The sequence below is a fragment of the Onychostoma macrolepis genome, chromosome 03 (genome assembly GCF_012432095.1).
Source record: "Onychostoma macrolepis isolate SWU-2019 chromosome 03, ASM1243209v1, whole genome shotgun sequence".
NCBI lineage: Eukaryota > Metazoa > Chordata > Actinopteri > Cypriniformes > Cyprinidae > Onychostoma > Onychostoma macrolepis.
The window spans coordinates 28,204,884-28,225,949 of NC_081157.1; the positions used below are offsets into that span (position 1 = coordinate 28,204,884).

At 36.5% G+C, this 21,066-nt stretch overlaps 1 protein-coding gene across 2 annotated transcripts in view; it reads left to right on the forward strand.

The window, feature by feature from the left end:
- The first annotated feature begins 402 nt into the window (after window positions 1-402).
- hs3st4 (heparan sulfate (glucosamine) 3-O-sulfotransferase 4) overlaps window positions 403-21,066 on the forward strand; it is a 113,750-nt gene continuing 93,086 nt past the window's right edge. The window contains exons 1-2 of one of the 2 annotated variants that reach the window (XM_058768428.1): window positions 403-1,180; window positions 1,299-1,802. In XM_058768428.1, coding sequence (XP_058624411.1) covers window positions 1,158-1,180; window positions 1,299-1,802 — 527 coding nt within the window. In that variant the 5' untranslated portion in view covers window positions 403-1,157. Of the gene's footprint in view, window positions 1,803-21,066 lie in introns of both variants that reach the window. The other variant, XM_058768427.1, reaches the window with a different exon arrangement.

Sequence of the window (21,066 nt, forward strand, 5' to 3'; positions counted from 1 at the left end):
TATTTGTGCATTCTTTTTCAGTACCCACCCCCCCCTTTCAACTCTATTTTCTTGATCAGACAATATTTTCTTAATCAGAAACTTTGATTATACATAAAATTAAATAGGTTTTAGTGCATTTGAAAATCAAATTCAAAAATTAAAGCCATAAAAAGTTATTTATACAATAAATGCTATAAATATACTATATATTATTTTATGCAAATTAAATTATTTTGTATTAGATTTATTTGTAATATTATTAGAATATATTTCAATGATATAATAAAATAAATAGCAATATTACAAATCGGTATATCATTTTTTTTTTATTAAATAAAATGCATTCTATTGTGTTTTTTAATATTTTTATTTATTTGTTTTTAAATAAATATGGGTCTAAATAAACGTATTTCTGTTTCTTCTGATCAAATTGCAAGCGCGTCTAATGCTTTCCTCCCCTGTCGTCTTGTAGAAAGCTGTAGACGTAGCAGCAGTTTCTTACTGTAGTATTATTCTGGTTTTTGGATGAGCCCACGGCTGATGCGCACATCACGTCTACCAATCAACGCGACGCGTTACGACTGCGCGCTGCACTCTCAGCCACTGAGAGCAGTCAATGAATATTTATGGCGAGGCTGCTCACTCTCCAGCGCTCAAAGTTAGTGGATTAGCAGTGGGAGGATGACTGCGTGATACGACATCAGCACCTCGTTTGGATTAAGATCCAGCGTTTGCGCCGATTGCCACTTGAAATCAGCGGTGTGAAGGACAGCGGTGTCAAAATTGCACTCCAGAAGCGGTATCGGGTGCAGACGTGCCCTGCACATCACTTCACAGACTTTGCTATCTCTTTGCCCCTTTTCTTCTAAGATGCCAAGACTTCCATCAGCATCAACCCCCTCAGTCTACAGCCGAGAGGGCTGCTCGTTTGGAAGGACGCCCTACCGCAGCCGTTCTCATCTGCAAGTTCAATCCGATCAATTGTGACAAAGGCTGTCAGCGTCGGAATAAGAAATCAATACTCGAGACGTTCTTCTGGAATTTTAACGATCCGTTTTCCTCAAGCGAAGCGCGCGTGGAGAGCGCGGGATCCTCCTCGCACTTTCAGATGTTTGCGGTGTTGATGGTGACAGATTATTGTTGTTGAGTGTCCATGCGAGACTTGGGGTGGAAACATGTCTGGCCACTTCTCTGAGAGGTTCGCTGCTATCAGAGATGGCATTTTGGTCCAGCACTTCGGTTTTTACTTCTAAAGTGCCCCGGAAGATCTTATTCATGTTCACCTTGTCCCTTTCTGTCACCTATCTGTTCTATAGCTTGATGAGCTGTTACAACTCCTTCCAGTTCCAGGAGAACTACGTCTATCAGGGGAGGCTCGTGACAGAGGAGACAACTTTTGTTACGCTGAGGGAAAAACTTTACTCGACCTCTTCGCAGGTCTACCTCGACGAGGAGTTCGTCGAAAGAACGGCGACAGAGCAAACCATCGCCGTCTCGAGCGTTAGAAATAGCGTGGGGATCGACGAGAGGACGGCGGGATGGGTGCGAGCTCAGGCGGCTACGACGCGCTCCGCCGCCGCCGTCGCCGCTGCTGGTGAGCCCCCGGAATTCAGCACCACGGACAGCGAGCTTCGGAGAGCGGTGAACTGCACCTCGGATTACGGGGTTAAAAAATTGCCCCAAGCCATTATAATCGGAGTGAAGAAAGGGGGGACAAGGGCTCTGCTGGAAGCTTTGCGGGTTCATCCCGATGTGCGAGCCGTTGGGAATGAGCCTCACTTCTTTGACAGGAACTACGAGAAGGGGCTGGATTGGTACAGGTGCGCCCTTCACGTTTCTCTGTTGTGTTGTTTATGGGTCAGTGACAGATAAGGATGTCTGATCTCATGACAGCAATCTAGTTTAATGTGCTTGGAAATGCCACTTCTTTCTTGACTTTACTTTAATGTGCTTTTGAAGAAGTTTTATACCGATTTTTACAAAACATTCGATTTAATCCGAAGCAAAATCCTTATCGTTATTATTATTATTATTATTTTAATTTGCAAACACTTTTACACACACATACAGATACAGTATATAGGCCTACGTAAAATAGTCATGAGAGTGCAGGAGACCTCTCTGTTTTATGGTTTTCTTGTCACATGACAACAAAATGGCTTCCTTCATGACGGTGACTGATTTATAGGATTCATTTATTTATTTATTTTATTAGTTTTATTATTTTATTATTTTTATTTGTTAATTTATTTGTATTTTTAATAATTTAAAACAAGAAAATAAAAGACAAACAAAATAATAATGAAAGATTATGCCAAACTCCTGATGCAAAAAGTAATAAAATTTAATCAGACATTTAAAAAACAATTTTTGAGTAATTTAATAGATCCAGGCAAAGCCCACATATCATCAACAAACATCTTGTCATTGACCCATATATCAGGGTTGAGTTCTCTTTCCTTCCTTTACTATAAAAAAGTGCTTGCATTCAGAGATTCCATACATAATTTACCATTATTGTATTTTTTTCAGAATGGTCTAGTAATACAGAAAAAAACATGATTTTAGTACAAAACGTCTTGGTGATCAGAGCTTTTGAAGATGATTCAAAATGATTGTATGTTGACTATTCTAAGATGATTGTATGGCTAAATGACAATATATACATCCAATTTTAGTACAGTCATAATATAAGAAATAGTATACATCTTTATTTGACAAAAAAATCTTTTGATCAGGCCTACCTATTGCATTTGAGTATGCCTACACTTAATGTAGACTTGGTCATCTGATTTTGTTTCCCAATGTGCAGTTGAGAGACGCTTTAGTCAGTCAATTAGTCAGTAGACTAATACATATGTGATGATTCAAATGCAACCGAGCTCCAGGCTGCAGCAGATGCTTTTGTCCAGCTTTAACATAATTACTACAGCAGCATGACTGTTTCATTTCATGCCGAATTCATGTTCACAGTCATTGCTCAGTAGAGCCAGGTGCAGTGGATGCTCCGTTGAGCACTTTGACTCCCAGGTGTGCTCAAATCATGAGGTGCTTACTCAGGTGTATGTGCCCCTCAACATGCTTTGACTCATCAGCCTGCAATGTTTTCTAGTTTACATTTCTCCACTCTATTTACAATCTGAGCCAGAGCAGGTTATTACAGCCAGGCTGTTTTTTCTTCAGATTGCTGTTCTACATAGACCTAACATCATTCAGCCGAGCGTTTGCCTATGGTGAGGAGACACTCGTACAAAGAGCATCTGAGGGGTAGAGAGTGAATGAGCATTAAGTCACGCTGCGGCGTGTGCTGGATCCGCTTGGATCGGCTAGCCTCGGGCTGTGACTCAGAGCTTTGGGGCCAGGCAACATCTGCCGCAATTCACTTCAGAGCGAGTCAAACTCATAACATTCCTTCATTTGCCTGGGTGTTAATGCGAGCTGTTTCATTACGCTCGTTGTGTGGGGCTCATTAGACCGGGGGATGACAAGCTCAAATAAATAACATCTAAGAGTGCTTGTGTGTTTCAGTGTCCCTGAGCGTGGAAAATCCCTTAAATTTGTTTCCACATTCGCTCGGAACATGACTTGCAGCTTGGAGGAATATCAAAAATGTAATGGACTACCATACTCACCGAAGGAAACAATATTACATGTGCAATAACTGTCGGGCTAGATGTGCGATACGTCAAAATGAAGCTAAACAAAAATAACAAACTGCAAACAAACTGTATATTTATAAAAAATAATAAAAAAAAATTGATATGACAATAAAAGATTGGCCTTGAATTTGATGACATCACAACACACACTCAACATTTGTATTTTAATATTGGCTTTTGAGTCCATAATTTCACCAGATGCTTACAAACTGATTTGCATCCACAGAAGTGGCTCATTTCACACTTAGCTCTGGCTGTAAAGCTTAAACATGCGAAACGTGTAGTTCATTAATTTAAAGAATTTGCATAAGTTTATTACTTCATTTATTCACCCTCATGTCATCTCAGAAGAGAATGTCTCAGTGTTTTGTTTTTGTCTACACACTTGGGAAAAATTTACTAATATTTCAAAAATAACTATAAAGAAATGACAAGTAACAAATGAAACATACTGAAGTTGAAATGCTGAAATATACTCTAACAATTTTATTTACTACAGAAATAGTTAATTTATAGTGTACATTTAAAAATCAATGGCGTTCAACCCATTAACTTTAATTGCAAGGACAAAGCAATCCTTCAAAATATCTTTGTTTATGTTCCACAAAAGAAAGAAAGTCATACAGGTTAGGAAAGGTTGATTTTTAGGTGGTTTATTCCCTTTAATATGCATGTGAAGGCAACTCGGTTTACAAATATTTTATATGCAAAGATGCATAGACAAGCCGGTTTTACATTTTAAAGCCATCATGAATAAATACCCAGCGCTAAAGGCTTTTTGGACATCATTTGCTGGGCATATGTATCAGGAGAAGTTAGGTAGTCTTTTCAGTCTTGAAATATGTTGATGCTCCTCCTTTACAGCCTAAAGCAATGTTTAAAAGGCTTGTCAGGGAGGACCGGATGCTCTGTTAAACTCCTGTCTGCTTTTAAAAGAAGCCTCACTTTTACTGAGTGGGTAATGCGTTCCCTCTGTCAAATAATAATAGCTCGGCATCATTAGACAAATCGCACCACTGTTGGGGTCCACTTTTAGATTAAAGGAGTGCAGGAAGGTAAAAACGAGAGTGTTAAAGCTGAAGTGTGTAATTTTTGCAGTGCTAAAAGATTCATATCCCAGCTTAATATGCTGAGACAACTCTAAGTAAGCCATTTGTAGGGCAAAATATTGCTCTTTTTCAGCATCCGAGTAGTGCTGTGTGATAATATAGTTTACATGTTGCAATGATACAAACAATCAGATATGCTATATAATGTATGTTACAGTATGTGGTTATTATCTGGTATTTAAAAAAAAAAAAAAATCTAATAGGACATTTGCATCATTATACAGGCTTCTCTGATCTGTTATTTATTCATTCTATTCAATAGTCCGCCACACAATATTCAGAGCTGGAGATCCTTCGGCTATTTGACCTCAGGAGAGTTTTTCCATCTTTGTGTCTGGTTGTGAGCCTGTAAAAAAGGTGGCCTTTCAAGAGATAGCAAAGAATCAGCATTGCCTACACCAAGGTCTCTTCCTTTTTGTTGGAGATAAAATACATTCTGATCAATGAGAGCTATACGCTGCTGAAGCCCACGCATTGTTCTTGCCCTGTACAAGGCTGCACAATGAAGCGCTCTAATTCCACCACCTATTTATTTCCCGGTGCCCCTTGCTTCCTGCTGAAGAGTAGAACTTCAGAAATTCCCCATTCTTTACAACTTTCTGTAGTTTAAAGGAATATTGAGAGTTAAAGGCAAGTTAAAGGCAATCAGTAGCATCTTGCATGCTTCGCCCATAGCCTTCCATTGTATGTGCAAAGCTGTTCAAACTGAGAGATGGATAGAAAATTATTTTCTGTGGTCATCACTAACATGCCAAAAGCTACCATTTGTAGATATTTTCTTATATTGAATTATTCCAAAAATGGATAGTTCACCCAATGATGAAAACTCACTAATTTGCTCACCCTCATATTGTTCCAAAACAATGTTGTTTTATTATTATCGAGATACCGTTTTTCTGTAGTTCTGTAGTTTTTATATTTTAAATTTGTTTTTATTTTTGTATCATGTTTTAAGTTAAATTTTACTTAAATTATTAGTAATTTTATTTCGTGTACTTGTCATTTATATTAGTTATTTTAATATGTTCATAAAACAATGTTATTTTAATATTACTGAGATGATGATATACTGTAGTTTTATTAATATTTAAAAAAAATTGTATATCATGTTTTAAGTTAAATTTTACTTACATTTTTAGTTTTGTGTTCTTGTCATTTATATTAGCTATTAGTTATTTAATATATTTATAACTATTATTGTTATTATTATTATCATCATCATCATTATTATTATTATTATTATTATAGTTAATTAAGATAAATTAAATGAAAATTAATTTATTTTAAAGAATGATAGCTCAATAAAAAAAAAAAGTTTTAAGTTGTAAAACAATAGATATACTGTTCAGAATTAGTATTTGGTAAGCACTTTTTGCTTTAGATGCTTGTAGATCATGTTCATAGTTGATATGATGAGCTGCACCTGTGTGAACCTGTTGAGAACTGACTTCATACATTCACTAAAGATCCCCTGACACTTTTAAAAATAGCTCTGAAAAGTAAAGTTAGATGTGAAAAGCTACAGTGCCACTTGTTTGCAGATGCCGCTTGCTTTGATATTTAATGCAATGCAATTCATCAATTTTTAAGTGTAGCTTAAGTGTCCTAATACTTTTAGGGGCACAGGGTGTAGCGAATCATCTGCAAGTTTCTGAGGAGTATGAACAGCATGCAGTGTTGATTCCTTCCCATCAGAAGCCGAGGCACGAGCCTCTGACAGGAGGAGCGAGTCGCAGACGCAGATCCACTGCTGAGCGAAGCAGGACAGAACCCAAATCCTCCGTTTATCCCTTGTTTACCTTGCCTCAGCACGCCACACTGCAGTTCAACCCGACTCTCTCCTCCTGACTGCTGGCTCGAAGCTGTGAGAGGAGGAGGGCCGCCTCCCAGCTCAAACTGGATGCCATCTCTCTCCATACAGCCTAGCTCCTGCACCTCCATGGGACGCCCCAATCTGCCTGTTCCTGATAAGCTTCCGCCAAGGCGTGCAAGGACGCACCTCTGGGTACTCGGATGCCAACGCGGCAGTCGTGGAATTAAACTTTTTAATTAGCAGCATGCCCCTGTGCCTGTCGAGAGCGAGTGGACTGCTGCAGTCAGGTCTGTCTCATCCCCCTATTTCCACTTAATTAAATTCACCAGCACAAGAGCCCAGTGACTACAGGAGCTTCTGTCCTGGCACTTCACATGTTTATCGCCCTTCCAGTCATCTTTTGGCTAGGTGCAAACATTGTGGCATTCCAACGCTGAGATACAGTCGCTGACGGTTGAAAATCGTGAATGTACTCGCACTATTACTTTGTTTTGACGTATTGATGATATGTAGGCATCTTCCAGGATCCAGCTTTCAGGGTTGCACGGATAAGCACGCGCATATTGTTTGGCCCTCCGGAAACAATCCCAGACAGCAGTCTTGACAGTTCAATTACATCTGGGATTTAAAGTCAAAGAGCATTAAGGCGTAAGCGTTCACACGGCACCGCAGTCTATGAGAAAGGTTCTCCGTGGCCTAAAGAATCAAGGTGAAAAGTGAGCTCATATTGCGGAATTTACTCAGAGGTCGGCCTTCCGGGTTATTTGAGTCCATTTCTTTTGCAGCACCGGAGCTGTACATGGAATCGCGACGTTTTATCTTTGAAGGCGGTGAGAGGAAAATCCACCCGCCGTCAAGATTCCAGAATACATCTTTTCTTACTCACCCATCAACGCCTCGCTCTTTCTGACAGACATCCTTGCTGCCTGCTGGGCTGAATCCTGCTAGAAAGTTTCTGAAGTGATGATCTTCATCCAATTCCACAAGTTTAATTCACTTACGCTAAGAATCTAATTTGTCAATTTAATTTGCAGCCATTAAAATATTGGCATCGTCGCACAATCTGCCATTAAAGCGTAGCTTCTGCTCGGCTTTGTGTCTGTGGATGAGAACCTGAGCCTTGTCCTTGTTGCAAAGCAAATATGGAGGCTGGTTAAGCTTTGATCCTTTTTTTTTTTTTTTAGCCCCAGCCACTGCCTTAAGTATTAAATTATTTATATTGAGCCAAAAATAAAGAGTAAACTTAAGTCATTTTGAGTTTAAACTAATTCTCTCAGGGATGATTTACTTTCCACGGATTTGCCATGATGTGTTTCCAGTCAGAAGGAACAATGATTTCATTTGACAAAGAGCTGGTTTACAGCCATCTTAAAATCTCTCTAAGTAAGAATTCCCTGGGACAAGTAGGCATGTCAATCATACTTGACAAGATTCCAATTTTCTCCCTGCGTTTCCTGCAGTACCCCCTCCCTTTTTGTGTATTGGGTAAGTGATGCAGTCTCAAGACACGACCCAAAAACAAGCTAATGCAGTTCAGACAGGAACTTTGACACGTTGAAGCCATGCAACGAGGGCAAACATGCGGCTTCCAGCATGTCTCACGGCTGCTCTTCTGACCTGACATTTATCGTAGCAGGGCTTTACTGTTCCTCAGAGGAGCTGTAGGGATGAAAAAAAAAAAATCTGATTCCCTGCTAGGAATGTGACACATGGCTTCACCTGCATCTCTCTGTGACATCTGACACAGTACACAGAAATCCTAATACACCATATGGCTCTGACAGATAGAGGATTCTAGTTAAAGGAATAGTTCCCCCAAAAGTGAAATTTCTGTCATCGTTTACTCACCTTCATGTTGTTCTACACTTGTATGCTGTTACTTTCCTGCAGAATTTTTTGAAGAACTGTTATGCAGCTCTTGCCACACAAGAACACTTCAGGAATAATAATAATAATAATAATAATAATAAAAACACCCTTATATTATTCCAAACCTGTATGAGTTTTGTTCATTTTTGAAAGACAAAGAAGATCTTTTTAATGAAACCTGAGATATGTCTGTCCCTCCACTGAAAGTGTGATATTTAAAGAAGTTCATAAAGATATCGTACAAGTAATCCATGTGAATCAAGCACTTGAATCCAAGTTTTGGGAAAAGACTCGATTTCTTTCTATGATGAACAGATTTCATTTAATCTTTTATTCACATATAAACGTTGATCAGTGCACATAGAGCACATCAAATACAGTCAACAAAAGCTCAAACGTGCTTTCGTGTAACACGGAAGAACAAACCTCATCGGTTCTTGTGTGCGAATGAAGCACATTCGTGCTTCTGTTGACTATATTTGATAAGCTCTATTTGTACAGTATGTGCGTTGATCAATGTTTAAATCTGAATAAAAGCATACATAAAATGTGTTCATCATATAAAGCGACAGTGTCTCTTTAAAAGACCTGTGTTAAACAGCTTGATATACAGTATATGGATTATTTTATAAACTTTTTGAATCATGAAAGTTTTGGTGGACGTGACAGAAATTTCTCAGGATTCATTAAAAATGTCTTAATTTGTGTTTCAAAAGCCCTATTCGGATGGGACTAGTTTTCTAAATTACGTTTGAGTTTCGATTCTTATCACCTGACGTCTGCGATTTTCATGTTCCAATTCGGATGGGACTAACATCTCCATGTTTATTACACAGGTGGAAGGAGGGTCTTTTTTGGACATCTGGGCGTTGCAGAAATCACGCGCTCTGTATGCGTGCATTGCCTATAGTCATTCGGATTGATAGTATAACCAAAGCTTTACTTCAAATAGGGCTACCATGGTGAATATATATGGCTAGTATAGCAATACCATCTTAATGTGTGGTTACTTTAGTTTAACTATTTTAACTATATATATTTTTTTGGTAACACTTTAGAATAGGGAACACTTATTCACTATTAACTATGACTTTTCCCTCAATAAATTCCTGATTTACTGCTTATTAATAGTTAGTGCGGTAGTTGTTAAGTTTATGTATTGGGTAGGATTAGTGATGTAGAATAAGGTAATGTAGAATAAGGCATTAATATGTGCTTAATTACTACTAATAAATGTCTAATATTCTAGTAATATGCATGCTAATAAGCAACTAGTTAAGAGACCCTAAAATAAAGTGTTAGCATTTTTTTTTATTTGTAGTAAAAATATGTTTAATTTTTATAAAGGTGCATATGTAATTAAAACATTTTGTAATTGAGTGCAGAAATTAAGGTGAATAACGTTAATCTTACCTGTTTTAACAGTTTACGTGATCTGGCTCTTGATTTTATTATTGATATTTTTTTATTTCTTTGCTGGGAGACAAACATATCAAAAATGAGAGCGTCTACGGTAGTTCACGTTGGCCAAAAAGCACAAGGAAACGCGTTGTGAAAAAAATACCGTGGGTAATCTCAGACGTTTGCATTCGGACGGGATTCGTTTTCTCAGAGGATCACTGACTTGTCGAAAAACAGTAGGTAATTTGCTCTTGAATTATTACAGAGGTTGTGTGAGAAAAACACAGACTGGGATTCAAATTGCTAAGTACATCTGTGAAACACAAATTTCTCTAATGACTCCCTGTAAAACTAGTCCTGTCCGAATACTGCTAAGATGAATACAAGTCTTATGGGTTTGGAATGGCATAAGAGTGAGTAAATGGTGCCAGAATTTTCATTTTAGGGTGAGCTATCTCTTTACAAAAGCGGCATAAATCTGATACATACTGTACAGTATATTTCCAAATGTTCTGAAGTCTGTTCGTCGGAAAAGCTTATTATTTGGCTTCAGAAGACTTACAGCCATTTATGGTGCTTTTTTGTATATTTTTTGGTCTTGACATCACTGGTTCACAATGAACTTGCTCTGTGAGATTCTTCCTAAAAACTGTTTGTGTCCCATGGAAATGATAACACCATATGGCTTTGGATCAGCGAGAAGAAATACTGACAAAATGTAAATTTTTGGCTGAACTATCCTTTTTAACAGTTTGCCAGGGGAACGCTAAATTGCAAATGAGGGTTTTCTCCATTTTGCGAACAGCCGAATGTGAACAAACAAACGAGAAAGGCAGCTTTTTAGCAATGCTGCTTTGTGAATGATCTGTGACATAGCTCACACCACCCATTTCTTCAATAATATACGCAGCTTAGAAGATTGTGACAGGCTTAATTCAATTATGGCGGCGAGATGTGCTTACACTCCGTAGGTGTGAGCTAATTCCTCTGTTAACACCCCTGAGTCACTGTCACAAACAAAGACAAACACATTCATTGGCTTCCAGAAGCTTGTTTGCAGTGATTGTCCCATCGCCTTTGAAGTTTCTCATTGCTTTCTGTTGTTTATTTATTCATGTGCTTTTCCTTGCCTGAAATCACCATGAGGTATTCAGCTAGAATAATTTTAGCATAGTGTGAAACAATGTAGGGATGGTATTTTGGAAGTGTAAACCGACTGCAACAGTTTCCACATATTTAGTTCTGGTGGTATTCTGTTCTTATGTGACTTTGAATATGTTTTTTAGGAGCGTTTCCTGTGCCATTGTCTATTGAGGTTTCAAGTTGCCCGCCATCAATTATATGCATACGCCATTAATCAAACACCACATGAGAATGTCCCGCAATATCAGCTCAGCTCACAATAGTTTTTATGCAGCAGCTGCCACATGTGCCAAGTGTCCTTTGATATCTGGACTAAGCTGATGATATGAAAAAGGATGATTTTAAGGATTATGTTAATTGCTAATTGGCGTATCAGAAGGTGATTGTTTTGCTGTGGTAATTTGGATTATTGCCATTTGAGATGTCAGTTTGGGCCATGTTTTATTGACATGCTTTGTTTGTTCTTTGCCTGCCTAGTAACAGTATAGATGACAAGTGTTGCTTTTTATAATGCATTTAAACTGCATTTAATTTCTTGACAATGATTGTAATAATATGAACAGTAGGATGAGTACCCCTAGTGTTTGGAAGGGAGTGAATTGGAGTCACCCCCAATTGCATTTTGTGTAATTTTTTTAGTAAAAGTAAAAATCGGTCTTTCATTTAAATACCACATGCGAACATAAACAACTGTAGTAGACTTTTCTGGTTTAAATAAACCTGAAAATGGTTGTGGTTCTGGAAGCATTTTTCTCCCCATTCATTTTCTCAATGGGCAAAAAAAAAAAAAATAATAATAATAATTAAAGAGTTCAAATCCATGAGTTAAATCAACCAGATCTGAGATGAAAATGCACCAACTAAGTGTACTTAATGTGAAAATACATCTTTATGAAAAGTGAACTGCAAATACTTGAAGCATTGTGCATGACATATTTAAATCATGAATAAGATAATATATCTATCTTTACATCTAAACAGCACAACCGTTGTATAATGAGAAGAAATGATTCTTGAGCAGCAAGTCATATTAGAATGATTTCTGGAGGATCATGCGACACTGAAGACCAGAGTAATTATGCTGAAACTTCAGCTTCAACATCACAGGAATAAATTACTGCTGTAAAATATATTCAAATAAAAGCAAGTTATTTTGAACTGTAATAATATTTAACAATATTACTGTTTTTACTATATTTTTGATCAAATAAATGCAGCTATGGTGAGCATAAAAGGCTATATATAGACCCGAAACTGTTGAACGTTATATATGTATAGAAATAAATGTTATTTGTGTACAGAGACTAATGTATAAAAGTGTTGTAGAATAGATAGTCGAGTGTCTTGTTAAGACTTTACTCTCACTTCCTGTTTTTTTTGTTTTTGTTTTTGTTTTTTTTGGTTAATCAGCCAGTCATTGCAGTCATTGTTCTCCAGGTGTTCTTTGTTAGCCCTCTGTGTATTTATACCTCAGTGTTGCCCTTGGTCATGCTCTGGTGTCGTCTCTTGTGGATGTTTCATGTGTGTTGTTCAGTTCTTGCCTGCCTTCCCCTGTGTTTGGATGTAGGCTACTATATTTTTGCCCATGTCTCCCTTTGCATGGATTTACTTTTGTTTAGTTTGTTAATAAATGTTTTATGTTGCAATTGGATCCTACTCTCCATCTTTCTGAATCAGCCCTTGTTACAATATCAATCAATTACAACACTGACAGTACTTCACAGAGCAGGTGGTTACTGCTAAGCTCCTGCATCCTGATTTGTTTGCTTCGATTCTGTAGCTGGTCGATTTTTCTTTCTTTACTGTTTATGATTCCTCACCTGTTACTTTGCTATTAAATATTTACGTTTTTAAGTTCAAATTAAGCAGACTGACAGCTTGAGCAGAAACACGCAGTAGTTTAATGACCTCTGAGCTCAGCTCATAGTATGTACAGTACGTCTTGAAAGGTTTCTGTAGAATTGTTGCCATTTTCTATATATGGAGACAAAGAATAGGAATTTTACTTTCAGAACCTAACTGTTGCACTGTGTTGCACACCCCTCTGTGATTATGCTATTTTTCAAGATTTCAAAGCATCTTTGTGTAAAAGGAAACATTTATGAATACCTGCAGTGTTCAAAATTAGGTATACAAATGAGCTTTTCTGTTTTTATGAAGCAAACTGGGAAATTGAGGGAGAATTATTCCACTGGATGAGGTACTTTAAATGATCTTCATTCACCAGTGAATTTCTTTTAAATTCTCTCCCAGCTTTAGTCACTTTAGTCCCTTTATCTCAAGCTAATACACATTTTCATGATTTAAAACAACAGACGGAATGAAATAATGCGAAATAAATAATAAGTCTCTCTTTCCTCAGACGTGCAGTTCAGGCTGTCAGCATGTTGCCGGAATGGTGATCTCCACTCAGTTACTCATGCCACATTTTTTAACATGTTTGCAGTGATGCAAACTCACTCTTCACAGCCATCCACCCCCATTTTTCCTCCCACCAAAACTCAGATTTACTTTTGTAATACTTGTAATGCATTTGTAACCTGAAAACCACAGTCGGAAATGTCTTAACAAGCTAAGTTTTAATTGATCATCCCGATGAACAATGAACCCGATTCTCTGTTCTGCTCATTCAAGGTCACTTTCCAATCACAGCTTCCATATACTCAGTCTCCGGTTGCTTTAAAAGGCCAACAAACCATGAAAGCACATCTGGGCAGAGGTGAGAAGGTAGCAGTGCTGTAACTAATGGGTTTATTTAATTTAATTTACTGCAGCAGCCCGGGATCACAAGAGCCATGCGGGCCGGAGAGAGAGATTGAGGTTGCTGTGGGAAAGAAAGAAAGATTAACCCTCTTTTTAAAAGGGCAAAATTCGCTCTCATGTCATGCTGGATTTTCCTGCAGAGATATGGCACTGTATAACTTGGCAGAACTAAATGAATACAGGTTTGTGAAGGAATGGGGCTCTCCAGTTTATTTCTGACAAGCCTCCTAATCAACGTCACGCTGGGGGCGCGCACGCTGGGTCGAGAATCGTTCAGAAATGAAAGCTTTGTAAACACGTCCTCAGATGGATGGGAAGGAGTGTTTGCCGCAACGACTGCCATTCGATGCAAAACACACACATGCCTGACCGTCATACGTGAAGGAAGCAGCCGGAGAAAAATGGCTGTGGTTACTGACTGATAGAATATCACGGTCATAGTCAAGCATGTGTTGTAGTCATTAACGCTCACTAATTAGGGACTCGCCTGTGATGTTGCTATTGTGCTTACGTGTCAGTGCATATCTCTTTCGGTGCATGCTGTCCCCAATTAACAGGCGGAAAAAAGCAAAATGTCTCAGAATTCCTGATGCAATCTGTGGAATGTAAATGAAGCAATCCCAGCAGCCCTTGGGTTTGCATAGCCACAGTTCCTGCTGAATGGCTTACACTGAGCTGCGTTTTGGAATAAACCGGCCGAACACATGCGCGCTCCACCTTGGGTAAATCCAACAAACGCTTCAGGGTGCAGAAAATGAATGTGGCATGACAATTAGTTAACCAACAGAGTGTTGCCAGATGAGGGAATGTTTTGCCTAGTGTTTAATAACAGATAGTTTAATTTGTGACGGTTATAATGTGCCTGTTTCTTCATAACATGTTGGCACTTTTTTGACAGTTCCTTCTGTTCTTTACCTCCTTGCAAACATATTTGATGTTCTCTTCTCAACGTTTTTTGGTTTGAGGTGTCAAAGTGTTGTAAAACATTCTCAATGCTGATAGATGCCTAGGGCTGAGGCACATTGAGACAGTGAATTTCTGTTTGCTTAGTTCTCTTAGAATTTGCCTTTGGCTGAGTGTGTCATGCTAAGATTATCATGCGGGGTGGATACACACAGGGTTTCTGGGATTTGACTATCGTCGCGTGCGTTCCCGCTACCTTTGTAGCTATGGTTGGTGACGGTTGACAGGATTATTTGACATCAAGTACCACTGGGCCACTGTGAAAGCTGAGGATGAGATTCATACAGTCGGTTACGGCAAGTGGCATTTGAGCACAGACAACACACAGAGTTGTGTTTTGATTTGAAACACTATCCTAAATGGGAAACTCAAGGTCAGTTTGCCATTTCTAGTTGAGAAACGGTCAACCGCATGAATAAAACAGCCAGACAGCAGCAGTGGCGTGCCAAATTATATCAACAACATTGTAAATAAATTTGAACAAACTCATGTGTTGGTGCAAATGTATCAGAAAACTCGGTAACACTTTATTTTAAGGACCAATTCTCACTATTAACTGGCTGCTTATTAGCATGCATATTACTAGCATATTGGCTGTTTATTAAAGCATGACCATGTAGTCAGTTTGTATTTTTATTTATTTTTTTGTTAATCTGTTCTGTTAATCAAACATTCATCATGAGTTTTGTATTTTATATTTTACTTACATCAAATTGAACTTAATGAAAATGAGAAATGTTATTATTTGTTTTATTTCATGTAACAACAATCCTGATTAATACAAATTTAAATAGCCATAAGGTGTGCATGTGTGGTCTTCAGATTTTATATTTGATGTTAGAAAATTATGATATTACAGTCTATACGGTGATATCAATCAATGGTCAATCAGTCAATGGGGTAAAATGTCCCCGCCACCTATAATTTTTAATGTATTAGATTAATTGAAATAGTTTGTAGCATGCTTAACATTGAGTCTTGAAATGCTTAGGATTTAAAACCGTATTATACATATTTGCGTTTAAATACACCTTCAGCCATTGAATCAATACAGATCTGTGGTCATGGCACACAGTGCAAAGAACTGGTTCACGCTGCATTGTTTTGTTTCAATATTTCTCTTACAATAACATGTATGATGCAGAAATAGATATTGCAGAGGGAAAGTTGGTTCATCAATTCTCTACTTTTAATTCATGTACTGCCCTTGTGAAAAATAAGTGCACTTAAGTATACTTTTATAAAGTGTACTTATTGCAGAAACAATATACTTTAAAAGAACACACATAAGTGCAAATTAAATATGTTATTTTTGAATGCATTGTATTTGTAATTAACTTCAAATTTATCACATTTTAAAGTGATATTAAATGCAATTAGTTGAACTTTTGCGTGATTTTTTTAAACCACTTAAGTGGGACTTTTTAGTACATATTTATATGTACTTTCATAATTGCTTCTAGTGTCTTTAAAATATGGTTAAAGTGTACTACTAATGTACTGACAAGCAATTAATGTTAACTAAAATATACTTTAATGTCAGTTAACAATACACTTATGCGTGAATTAAATGTAATATCTTCGACCACCTAAATGCATGTGTTATTTGTAATTGATTTCAAATATATTACAGTTTAAAATTACATTAAATGCAATTCGTTGAACTTTTGAGTGATATTTTTGAACCACTTAAGTGGGATTTTAGTACATTTTATATGTACTTTGAAATATGGTAAATATTTACTTCTGAATAAACAATTAATGTGAACTAAAGGTTGGAATTAAAATATACTTCAATGTCATTTCAATGTTTTAATTACCTAGTTACAATCAACACAAACACAGAATGGAAAAACCCTCTACATTTATTGACAAAACAATCTCTAAAACAAATACCCCAAAACACTATTTGCTGATTCACAAGAAAAACCCAACACTATACACAGTTGCAACACTTTAACTCACTTATTAGAAAGAGTCTGTAGAACAATGCAAAATCACTTACATACTTACATACAAAAGTACCTAATCTCGCCATCATAGAAAACATCATTCTGATTCACTGAGCCACTCATAAAAACAGTAATTTGATTCGCTCCTGAAGGATTCAGCCGTTTTGAAAGAATCATTTGAATGACTCAGTGATTCAGTCACGAACTTCTGCCACCTGCAGGCCGTTTTTAAGTTTCACGTCTAAAAGTAGGCATGCTACATTATTTTCCAACATATTTCTATATTCAGAATTTAGTATTTAAAACATTAATCTCATAACATTATTCATGCAATTATAAATATACATGTAGTCTAAATGAATAAATGTCACATCTAAATGTCACTTGATGCAGCTTCTGTGCAGTGCTAAGATGAGTTTTGTTTAGATCATTTCATGGATAACAATAGCCAGTCATTCATTCACATTAAGTATTCAGAGAATAATATTGTCTGTTTTCACTTACATCTATTTATTTATTAAATTTTGATTCATTTTGTAGAATTGAATTATAAATTAAGCTGGTATAGTATCGTAAGACATTTTTATGGTATCATGACAACCCTATTATACACCACATTCTTTGTTTCAGTTTAACCTAATTCCTAATTAACCTAATTAAACATTTCCTCCGTCGAGTTTAATATCTTTTTTTTTTTTAGATTGTTTGTTTGTTCATTCATTCATTCATTCATACAGTAGGCTAGTGTCACTGGAAAAGACTCCTAGTTGGTACTACAGGGTCACAGAGCATTTTCTTGAAAAGGAACCTAGGGCAGAATTTAAGTATAAATAAATGGACAATATTTATGATGTAGGCCGAAAATGAGCTTCCCCTCTTTGAAAGACCAGCAGCCACCACTGAATTCCATAATTATGCTTTGGCAATACTGTGCAAGTCATGCCAATAAAGCTCATTTGAATTGAACTGAATTTAATGTAATTCTGAGCTGTTTCAACTGAAAGAAACTTGCACTGACTGATCTTTAAAAATATCAGTGCTTTTGATTTGTCTCAAGATGCACACCAGTAATGTTTTTTTCTAAGGCATGTTAATGAAAATGACTTAAATCTCCTAATTGAACTATGGCCTAATCTTGGCTTAATCTAAGCCCTGTCTGTGAAACCAGGCCATAAATTATCAAACCTTTACTAGCACCAACATTAAACAGGACCGAAAGGTTTCTTCTAAAATCTCACTCCAGCATTAGTGAATGCAAGTTTGACTAAATAAATTAATTAATTAATAAAAAAAAAAAAAAGAAAAGAAAAGAAAAAAAAGAACTCCAAATGAGTTTGCTGGGATGTGCTGTTTGTCAGTGTCCCAGAAGCTCTCCATCGACAGTAAACTTCAAATGTCATGAAGCTGCACACCATCTCTCCACGGTCTCTGTGAACGGAAATGTTCCAAAGAGGCAGGAGAGTCATAAAAAATTCCTTGAGGAAAGAAAGAAGAACAATTGTTATAAAACATACCCCATCATTATAAATGGTTCAGTTGAGTGAAAGCAATAGACACAGTTGCAGTCCAAAGTTTATATACACCTTGCAGTCTCTGCAAAATGTTAATCATTTAAGCAGTAAGAGGGTAGAGGGGTAGAATCTTTAAAAAATTGCAATTTCTACTCTGATGAAGCAGTTTATTCTGCAAGGTGTATGTAAACTTCTGACCACATCTGCATCACCTAAGAGGTGAATTACCTCAATCATCAACATCGTAGTAGAATGCTGGGAGATGTTCTTTCAGATTTCCTACAAACACCATCTTCACTGACACTGGGCTTTAAAAATAGATAACATTTTTACAAACATTTTTTATTCCTACTTTACAGGGAATAAAACATAACTTTATCAATTACCCAAATATAGATAAATATCCCAAAATCTATGAAAATGAAGAAAGGTACCTTTAATTTTTTTCCCTCATCTTGCCTTGCAAGCTTCTCTCACACATCTTCATGAAGAATGTTCCTGTATTTACCACGACTGATACAGCAAAGCTGCTGTCCTCTTCCTTTGGTTTGTTACCTGTAAAATATATGATGATTAGAGGGGGATCTGTAAATGCACAGGTGGGAAGACATTACTTGTAAATGGAAAAGATTCAAAGCATTTAAAATCCATAGGGATACTGACTTAATATAGCACTTTTAGCTTGTCATTTGTGATCAGGTTGAGTTGACTAGGCAACAATTCATGAAAAACTTCTAACATCACCTCTTCAGTACTGGTCTGTGTTTCCACACTGCATCTCTAGTAACAAATCTGTACTGATTCTGCAAAATGAATAACTCCAGATAAGTACAAAAATATACCATATTACAAACACAACCAGTAACGGAACATCTCGCTCTTCAAATGCAAAAAGAAAATAAATTTAAAAAACAACACCAACATTATTTCTAGAGGAGGCTGACATATTGAATATTACTGGTGGTTATAATATCGATTATATACATTACAAGATCGGATCTTTGAATTTTGTTCAGTAGCGTTAAATTGAATTTTAAATCGCTTAGTTAAAATACAATATTATATTTTCAGCAGCCAAATTTCTTGGTCCACGCACACGATAACATTCCGATATAAGAATGCATTCATAGATAAATTATAGGACACGATTAATTCCCCTCCCGAGTCCATATAGCAAGAACTGCCAGTGAAAGCCGCAGGAATGGTAAAACTAAATTAAGAATAAAGAAAGCTTATATTAACATATACTTACTTGATTCATTATCTGCAGTACATAAAGTCTCATAATCATCCAAACACGCCGCTCCTCTGTTCTTGTTTGATCAGCGAAGCTCCCTCGCACGTCGCGATTACAGAAACATGGCGCACAGCGTATTTTTCAAACTCTGCTGAAGTAGCGTGCCATCATGACATAGTAATTTTGGCGCATGCGCATAAAACAAAAGAGATACTTAGTGCGTGGTTACATGTTATTTCATGCTTTTCATTTCTGTTCAAGTTCAAGTTGTCCTAATTCATTGTGTAATTAGACCAAAGACTATTGTTAGACTCATTCATGACTCATTGACATAACTAAAAGTCAGTCATTTTTTACAGTGCAGTATAGCAGTCTAATTAAAATCAAATGTATTTGAATACAAATTAATTTAGTTTAGATCTTTTAAACTTTTGCTTGCAATTAATGCAATTAAATGTGTTTAAGTGACTTAGAACAACATCTTGATATTCAAAGTATTCTGTACACAGATGTAAAGTACAGTACTATTACATACAAATACAGTACTCTCATAAATGACACTGTATGTCAAATATTATGTCGGAAATTAAACTTCATAGAGTTCATAGTGCAAGAGCTGGTAATGAAAATTTCAACAAGTTTTATTGGAGTATACTGTATAAGAAAGTGTATTTAAGTTTAGAAGAAATATACATTTCAAAGTGCATTAATGCACATAGTATATATTATAGACTAAATACATAAAAAATGTAATTTTTGAGAACACACAAGTTGAAATTAAAATAAATTATTTTACATGTGCTTTATTATACTGATAAATATATCAAAATAAGTGTACTTATTTAAAACACAATAAAATCATAATTATGTAAAATGTATGTTTAAATAATACTTAATTAGACATTATTATAAAGTGCATTTTTAAAAAGTGCACTTAAGTATGTTAAGACCTATTGTCATTAAAGTGTACTCTCTTTAAGTACACTTAAGTGGCCTTTAATTTAAATTATATTATATTATCTGCAAGTGCACTTTTTAAAAAGTATACTTTTAATAACTGAAGAACACAAAAAGTACACTTTTACTGCAATTAAGCACACTTCTTTTTTCACAAGGGTGTATACTGCATTTGCCTGGATAACTTTAGTCTGGGGACGGAGGAAATGAAGTCACTGCAGAATAAATGCAAAGAGATTAAAAGCATTTGTTGTTTAGGGCACTTAACATCCCACATGTGATGCTTCACATTAGTCTGACGTAACCAATGTATCATAAAGACTACGGGAAGCAGTACCTATGATAGATTCACAATGAAGTTAGACAGTAGTTATAGAATAGGCTTAAAAAGAGAGGTCACAAGAATATGGGTGCATAAAAGTTGCTGAAGCGAACCCGAAAGTTTGGACAGCATTACATTTATGTTAACTGAAGTATACACCAAAAAGTGACATGGGAATGAAACGACATGCCTAAAGCAAAAGAAGTCCCACTGTGCTTTGCATGTCCCTTTCGCTTTTAGCTCTCATTTCATCCTGTCCCTGACACTGTTCATTTTTCTTTTTGCCTTTTGCATTATTCTCAAATGAAAGACACAACAAAGTCCACCACATGTTCTGTCAATTATGGAAACTCAGTGAAGCATTCCTGTTGTGATAATGAATGTA